The sequence below is a fragment of the Anneissia japonica genome, unplaced genomic scaffold (assembly GCF_011630105.1).
Source record: "Anneissia japonica isolate Jap-2015-1 unplaced genomic scaffold, ASM1163010v1 scaffold287756_len632865_cov181, whole genome shotgun sequence".
NCBI classification, from domain to species: domain Eukaryota; kingdom Metazoa; phylum Echinodermata; class Crinoidea; order Comatulida; family Comatulidae; genus Anneissia; species Anneissia japonica.
Genome location: NW_022693589.1, coordinates 173,600 through 182,258, shown reverse-complemented (window position 1 = coordinate 182,258; position 8,659 = coordinate 173,600). Strand labels below are relative to the sequence as shown.

The window sequence follows — 8,659 nt, the reverse complement described above, 5'->3', positions numbered from 1 at the left end:
ATAATTTACTGTTTTATATTGCTATTTTAATTGTTAGTAGGATATGGAGGATCTTAATACTGTTGAGCCTGTTTTGAAGAGCTTGGTGGTATATATGTGATTGAACTAGAAGGGGACAGTGGGGCCTAGCCCCAATCAGATAGACCCCTTAAATGCCATGATTAATCAGACCAAATAATTATATTTAGTAATTCATATTAAAATTAATTTATATACTAAAAATTGTTTATATTTAGTGTGCTTTATGCAGGTGGTTAGCATAATTGGGATATATTAAAGATAACTATATGGATATAGCATTCATTTAATCAAGGACTTATAACAGTTATAAGTCTTTGATTTAATAGAGATTTTGGTGCTATTTAAAAAAAAAAACATGTGGTGTGCTGCCCAGGCAACTTTGGTCAATTGGGTGGCCAATTTTTTCCATTCTTTTAAAAATATAAGCTTTATTTTAAGTTTCATTGCCAACCATTAGTTACTCCATACATTTTGGCTGGTAAAGCATTAACTACGGGACTAAAAACAACACAGGTTTTTTGTCCAGGTATAGGTTAATATTCCAAGTACATTCATAATTTTTAATTTCATGATGCAGTAAGTTCATTCTGTCTTCCAACCCAAATCTTAAATCAAACAAAAATAAGAATAATGATTTACAGTATTTTCATAATCCAATTAAATTAGTTTTCTGTAATTAGTTTAAATGCTTAAATAATTATTTTTTCAGAATGGTTACAATTATGTATTTTATTCATACAAAATGTGATTTAATATCATAGGATTTAATGTATTATTATATTTAATATTCAACAGGTGAAACTTTGATAATGATATCATTTGCTACCTAGATTTTTTTTTTTTTTTTTTATTTATTTATAGTGCCATTTTACAATTATTTACCGACTTGTATATGGGTTATGTAAATATGATTAAATATAAGGCTCTGTCTACACTAGTTTTCTGTGACCAATATAATTGATGGGCATGATGATATACCACACCCATATATGGGCAAGTAACAAAGGTTATAGTGTGGACACTGCTATTGAGTTTACTGTTTTTGAGTTTAAGCCATTAAAATGTGCAATATTAGGATAAAGGCACAGCAAAAGCTTCCATCATTTCAACGTCCTTGTGAAACTCATTACAAAATTAAACATTAAAAATTGTATCGGTGTATGAATTTTATTTCATTTAAAAAAATACAATGTGGAACTTGAAATAAGTTATGCATGTATACTGTAGATATTTACCATTATCCATAAGGGTGGAGGGATAAATAAATCAAACATTACATATGTTTGTGGAAATACCTCACTGTTTGTATAATGGTACATCACCCTCCTTCATTTATACTTTCAAAATTACCTTCTATGGAAATAATGTAAATAAAAATTGCTATTGTAAACTGCCACCATTAGTTTGTAGTATTCATTTCCCCCTGTGGATAGAATACAGCATGTACATTATTGTAATACAGTTTGGATTAAAACACACTAGTCAATGGAAGTATTGATAATGTGCTGTCTTAACAAAAACAAAAATAGGTTCCCAGCTTGACACAGCTACTTTTAACTCATCTATGCTTTATCTGTTGGCAATTCAACTGAATAACTGTACAAGTAAGAGATTTTTGACTTTTTAATTCTTTCTAGGAGAGGTCTGATTTAGCATGGCATAATATTTTGTAAACTTATGACCCATCCCATTATTCACCGGATTCACTCTTACAGGGGAGGTAGACACAAAAATAGATCAACTTCAACCACATTATTTATCACATGCCCGTGAAACTCTGCATCTTCCATTTTTACCCTTAGTCTAATAATTACAATTTGTACAAAACAATTAAAATTGTAATTGATACTTTACAGCTAAAACAAACAAATCATCAGACGTTTAAGTACCAAGTAATAGTACCGATTACATCAGATTTAATAATCAATTTATAAATGTAAAATAAATATATCAGTTGATTTGCACTTCATATTCTTTGTTTTACATCCCATGGCTAACTACATGCCCAAGGTATGTTATCCAAGTTTACATTTCCCCCACATAGAACTACACATATTCTTTTAACAGAGGGCGGTATTCGCTGCATCTGGTTTGATAAAATGGCGGCTACACCAACTGCTGCAGCAGGTTCTATGACAAGCTGAAAAATGGAATACAATCATGTGTTAACAAATTTGATAAGAAGATGCTTAACATAAGCATTCAAAATAGTACTAATTTCTGTCCACACTCTCAGATATTAAGCGATAAAAAAATATGACATCATGCCCATATATGGGCACATCACAAAAGTTGTCACATAAATTTGATTGTGCGGACAGCGATTTAAACAGTAACCACAGTGCCTCTGGCCATGTTACCAGAGTAAAAAAATTGATATCTCAGGGTTAAGGCAGTGGTTGAACCAGTGGGCCAAGTGTCTGGTGGGAAGATGATGAAATATATAATTTTTGCCTGAGTCTTCAATTCGCTGCCATTATTCGAAGTGAGGCATTTTATAAAATAAATAATGGTGTCCTATATAAAAGTGATGAAAATTATAATCTTGCAGTACCTTCAAATTTTCCCAAGCCAATTTCATTGCTGATATTATTTGATCATCATTCTGAAAAAAAAAATTGGCATTATAGTTTTACATAACATTTAATCAGATTTATATATTTAGCGCCTAATACAAGAAAAGAGTCAGATAAAATTTTAAAGAAAAAATTATAATAGTGTAGGCCTGTGCCTGGGTTAAAAAATTCACAAACCATTGTAAAAACCTCCTTCTCTGCTAACTCCTTGAGAATAGGCCAAGTGAGCTGGCCAAGCTGCTGTGTTGTCAATGCATCGGCTACACTCCTCAGTGACTGGGGTGGGTTTGGCCAAAGTCTCTCACCTATAATGAAAAAAAAGCAATCCCTATATTATTTACATATATATATATATGTCTATACATTTGTTTCAGCATTGCCATAATCATAATCATTATCCTTAGTTCTTTCTACACTATCAAATTTAATACGACAAATTGATTTGCCCATATGTGGCTGTGATATGACACATTATGCCCATTCGCATACGTTTGTCACATTAAATCACTTGCCTGCTCTTAATGATCTTTCAGTTTCCTTCCCTTCTGGTTCTGCAAGATACACTAGAAAAATATAAAGAAATCATTTTAAACACTTTAGGTACAAAATCACGCTCAAATTTAGGCATACATGTCTCCCTCTAATTAAAGACCACCTCCAATTAAAGACTACAGTACTTTTCTCTGGTTCCAATATAATTGTTTTTCTAATTAGAGACCAAAGCTGCTAAAGATCATGTAAACCCTGGTCCCAAAAGTGGTCTTTAATTGGAGGGAGACCTGTAGTTATTTATATTTTACTGAATATGTTGTTTAAGTACATAATTAAGAGCATGCATTGTTTACCCAGGAGCCCCAAAATTGGGAGAAGCCACTTCAGGTAGATCTGTTCTATTGAGCTTTCTTAACATGAGATAATTTAGTTTCCAGGAGATGCTTGTAAGTGTGCAAGAGGCCATGCCGGTTTCCGGGAAACTCCCAAGATTCGAACCCCTGTATACTATTCTGTGCCTCAAAGCTCTTATCTTACAAAATGTGTTAACATTTTAAAACCATACTCTTGACATTTGAATTGATTCCTTTAGCACCAATAGCAATCCCAGAACTCAGTCCTCCACCACTCACAGGAGCAATGATCGCATCCAAGTCTTCAACTTGTTCCATTATTTCTTTCCCAATTGTTCCCTGCAAGTACATTATAGTGTTGTTGCTAAAGTAAGAAATGTGTAGCAGGAGGGGGGTTGTTACCCTTATCTTGACACAGCATCCATTTATTTAAAAATATATATATATATTCTAAAAGTTTTAAATGACTACATGTGAAAATTAATCATCTTGAATTACTGTATTTTCTATTAATTAAACAGGAGCCCTCACACTCCTAAAATATGAATATCCTGATCTCTGCATAAACACACTATAATAGCATATCTTGGAAAGCATTGTATGTGTCTCTCTTACTAGTAAGGAGTAGAGGTACTGCAAGCTTCTGCAGATACATCTGTAGAGTTATTACCTGACCTGCTATGACATCTGGATGGTCATAAGGTGGAATGAAAGCCATGCCTCTTTCCTTTTGCACCTTCTCACATGCCTCCCTTCTAGATGCAGAAAAAAATAATCTTTACAAGTATCATGGTCTTTTGAAACTTGGTGTAAAATCATAGTCTGACCATATTACCAGCTCTTGAATGATTTTTTTATACAGTAGTATAAGCAACTGCCAGATAAGGCTTATTGAGCAGTGCACAGGGTTAGCCTCAACTATTGTGTAGCATCACAGTCTTAGAAATGCTAATAAAAAAGTATCATGGAGATATAGCATCATTATTCTGTGATTGAAGTTTCTAGCACCCAACATGCTGCCATTTGTGAAACACCTGCATATATAATGGAACAGTGATGTGTACCTCAACATTTGTGGGCCAAGTCATCTTCAGCGCCGCAGTCAATGCGACAACTTCTCAACACATCAATGTTTTTAAAATCTTAATTACTAAGCATAATATATTATGTAATGGAGTTACAACCAACAAAAATAATTTCATTATACTGTAGTACATACCTACCTAGAAAGCTGAGTCGGTTCACAGAGTATGACCTCTGCATCTGAATTCCTGACCTCTTGAACTTTCACCTTTGATGTGATGTTTGGCAGGACTACACAGCATGGCAGATTGTTCAACTTTGCAGCATAGGCAACAGCAATACCATGATTTCCAGAACTATGTGTTGTCTAAAATTATTCAAAAATAAACATGCAAATTAATTTATAGTTTCACAAATGTTCAATAGCAAAATACAATATTAATAGAATGCTTTGTGCCTTGGCTAAGTAACAACAAAAGCTTGGTCAAATATAGTACTTTAAGCTGTTCGGGATAAGGTCATTATAATAGGACCACAAAGTAAGGATATAATAAATTAAATTTTATCATACTATATGCTATTTTGGGATTAATATACTGTGATTTGTACTGTGCTGATATGTTTCTTGCGAGCTCTCCATGCCGGTTGAGGTCAGGTACAAATAATTGGCCAATGTGGTTTCCAGTGGCTTTGCAATACCACAAAAGGGCCACACCCCCAACCCTAGTAGTAAATCGTACTGAATCGACATTTTCTTCTATAAGCCACGTAAAGAGCTCATAACTGCTATGCCACTGAATTGGGTAGTGTTTTTGAAGCTTTAGTTGAATGGGAGGGGAGGGGAGGGGTGCACACCTGAATAGACTGTTGCACAGTTGTAATGAAAATACATGTACTTACTACTCCTGGCAGTGACTTGCAATTTTTCTTGAGAGAAATCATCTGAAATTGTTGAAGACAAAAACAAATTAAATAATGAAAATGTTATAACCAAGTATGATAATAATAACTCATATTAGTGATAATTAGAGATGTTGCATAATTTGCTGGGAATCATTAAAAAAATTTTGAAGAATGACATCTAAAATTAGCAAATCAGAAGGGCGGGGGCAAAAGCAGGGGCCCGTCAGGAGGCAAAAACACACTTCGTCAAGGAAAATCATGTATTTCTTGCATATTAGTGGACTACTTCCGAGTGATTTTGAGTGACACCCGTCCACACCTGCTAACATTCTCCTCGAGGACATCGGTCCCCTGTTCGGTAAATCCACCAGCCATCCCTGCATGACATCAATAATAATAATTTAATACGGTAGATTAATTTTTAATTTAAGCATATAGTACGGTACAGTACTTCCCACCACAGTCTATATCAAACTTAATCAAGACAATACTTATATTATTATTGGTTGCTTACAGAATTCAGTGCCCCTCGAACCTTGAATGATCCAGTCTTTTGAAGGTTTTCACATTTGAAGAAGATTTCTCTACCAGTCAATTTATTTATTGTTGCATTTGTAACAATTGGAGTTCGAACCACAAAGTCGGAGATCCGCTTCGCAGCCACTAAGACCTCCTCGTATGACATAGTGTTAGTCTAAAAAGAATAAATTCCTGTTAAAAAATACTCAAGTTTTAATTATTTTTACATAATGTTTCTAATGTGTGAATAAACTCACTATATAAACATGTGCCTTATTTAAATGTCGGAGGATCAGGCAAAAAATATTTTTTAGAAAGGTAATGTAAAAAGTATCTAATAATAAAGCTGAGAAAAAAAAATTAATTCTATTGACGAACAAAAGGCCTACCCTCTAGGGCCTACCTCGGCAGGCAGGCCTTACCTAGGCTCTAGCCCAGCTAGGCCTAGGAAGTAGGCCTATGCCCTCCTTCCTAGGCTAGAGGGCCTAGCTAGGCCTACCTAAACTAAGGAGTAGGCCTAGGCCTATGTAATTAATGTAGTCTCAGTGCATTATGAAATTAAGGTTAGACCTAGGGCCTAGAGCTCTAAAGTTCATTTGCCTAGTTACATCTAAAATGCAGCCATCCATACAAGTATCCCTTCTCGACAAGATTATTACTATTAGTATTAGCTCTCTCTCTCTATCGGTCGATTTACTGTATGTATCTCTAAGCCCGCCGCGGCCGTGGTGAGAAACAAATTTTTAAAAGGCGACCGAGAGAGGGCGGCATACCGAAAACTTTAAATGTCATAAAATATAATATACAAAAAAATCTTTCAGAAAAACATCTATAAATTATTATCTCATAGTATTCTGGTAACACCACATATACATTTAATACGTCATAGAATAACTTAATCATTTCCATGACTAAAGAAAATACTCATTCCAGAAATACAGAAATTGAAATATTGGAAACAAATAAGCAATTTGGAAAAAATATATAAAAAAAATACATCTGTGAACTCCAAAGATTAAATAGAAATGGAACTGACTTGACAGCACACTAAACATTGTCTATATATTCTATATGAAAATTGCAACTCATGTAGATTATACTTAAATTCATTAGGACTACAAACCAATCTCACATTTTGTTTTTTGTTTTTGTTTTTTTCTTGTTCAATTCGAATTATAACATCTTAATTGACGTAAAATGTTATCCTTATGTTCATAGGAATGGAACATAAACATCGTTTTACAGCACAGCAGACTTAACTTACTGACTCGGCCTATAAATATAAATATCAGGAAGAATAATGAAAAGCTTAATATTATAAATGAAACAAATACAGTCATGGTCAAAATGCATGTGACAAAAATGTCATGACAAAATTAATCATTGTTGAGGCCTACGCCACTGGCAGATCAAATTGGTATATTCAAGAAAATATATCTGAAATTATATTTTCACAAAAAATGGGTTTTAATATTTCTGAATATGTAGGCCTATGCAGTACCTCATTGTAGCAAAAGATCTGAGTTGAGTTACAAGATTGGCCTAAAGGTATTTTTGAAGCACATGCTGTTTTTCATAATCCATAGGATACCAGGGGTCACTATAACAACTCCCTGAGGATACTAACGCAAAATGTATCAGTCGTTTATCTTTAAAAGCAATCTCTAAATCTAATTTAATGAGATGTAGTTCGATGTAATGTAGTCAGACTGAATTTGATGATCTTACTCTTGTTGTAGGCCTACTCAAACTATGAACCTGATCCAAAAACCTAAATAAAGCTTAATAATTACCTACCTAAATAGGCCTATAGGCCTATATACTAATTACTCATTGTTTTATTATTGATACCACAAGATTCATTTTGTCACGAAAGCTCACCATTGATGAATTTGTCGGGATTATTATTTTTTTTTGATAACTTAATGTAGGCAGGCCTATTTGTTTTTGTCCAGATGTCCAAAACTCTTCCGGACTGGTGGTTCTTCTTGGTAAAAAACTTCACCCTCATATTATAAGAATGAACTTCAAATGCTTATCAAATGGCTGGGCGGATGCGCGGATGCAGGGGGTGCAGATGGTGCGATCGCACCTTGCATGCACCCCCTACCGCCAAATCCTGCATCCGCCCCAGAATTGAGTAAGATTTGGGGTTGACCCATGTCTCACAATGTAAGTAAGTACCGTATGTCCATGACTACTTCCCCTAAAAAGAAGCCCGTTTATTTCTCTAATAACGTTCAAGGAGTTAATTGGTTTTGCCATCATGGTGAATTAGGTGTTATTGTTGAATGTAATTTAAATATGCATGTTAATCATAATGTTCGAGATGGAAATAGAACACTTGGCACCTTATTTTGCGAATTAGCGCCTCTCAACTGATCATCGAGCCCCCCCACTTCACCTTCGCCCCCCCCCCCCCCTTCAAGACATCTAGATACGCTACTGACTTACATGGCCAGATGAATGAAAATACTCAATCGATGTGCCACCAAATCGTAATCAGCCTTCACCATGCCCTCATGATCAGGCCCGTAGCCAGGGGGGTTTTTAGGGGTTCGGGCGAACCCCCCTTTTTCAGCGAACCCCCTTTTACCAGCGAACCCCCTTAACCAGAAAACGATCCCTCGTTTCCAAAATAGTGCAATTTATTACAAAATAGGAGCATTTTTGGCACTGTTTATCTGTCGCTATTGATCATAGTCCGATCGTAGAAATCAAAACAAAGCTGCAGCCAGCTGAATGACGTAACCAGCAAGACTTCAAAATGAA

General features: G+C 34.8%; 1 protein-coding gene across 3 annotated transcripts; it reads right to left on the bottom strand.

Moving 5' to 3' along the window:
• Positions 1-1,172: 1,172 nt before the first annotated feature.
• Positions 1,173-6,607, bottom strand: LOC117100815 (serine racemase-like). 3 transcript variants are annotated; one of them, XM_033240633.1, is made up of 10 exons: positions 6,496-6,607; positions 5,883-6,062; positions 5,366-5,407; positions 4,666-4,832; positions 4,113-4,197; positions 3,655-3,781; positions 3,110-3,160; positions 2,775-2,902; positions 2,576-2,626; positions 1,173-2,161 (listed from the first exon to the last, which is right to left on the bottom strand). In XM_033240633.1, the coding sequence occupies exons 1-10, from the start codon at positions 6,514-6,516 to the stop codon at positions 2,015-2,017; spliced, it is 999 nt and encodes a 332-aa protein (XP_033096524.1). In that variant the 5' UTR covers positions 6,517-6,607; the 3' UTR covers positions 1,173-2,014. The 3 variants fall into 3 exon arrangements, with proteins under 3 accessions (XP_033096524.1, XP_033096525.1, XP_033096526.1); XM_033240634.1 differs by having other exon boundaries at positions 6,488-6,566; XM_033240635.1 differs by having other exon boundaries at positions 6,519-6,543.
• Between the last annotated feature and the right edge of the window lie 2,052 nt (positions 6,608-8,659).

Coding starts and splice junctions, on each gene's coding strand:
- LOC117100815 (XM_033240633.1), bottom strand. CDS start 6,516: ATGGATGGCTGCATTTTAGAT. Junction 6,063..6,495: donor TGGATGGCTGCATTTTAGAT/GTAACTAGGCAA, acceptor TATTCTTTTTAG/ACTAACACTATGTCATACGA. Junction 2,627..2,774: donor AGAAGGAGGTTTTTACAATG/GTTTGTGAATTT, acceptor TTTTTTTTTCAG/AATGATGATCAAATAATATC.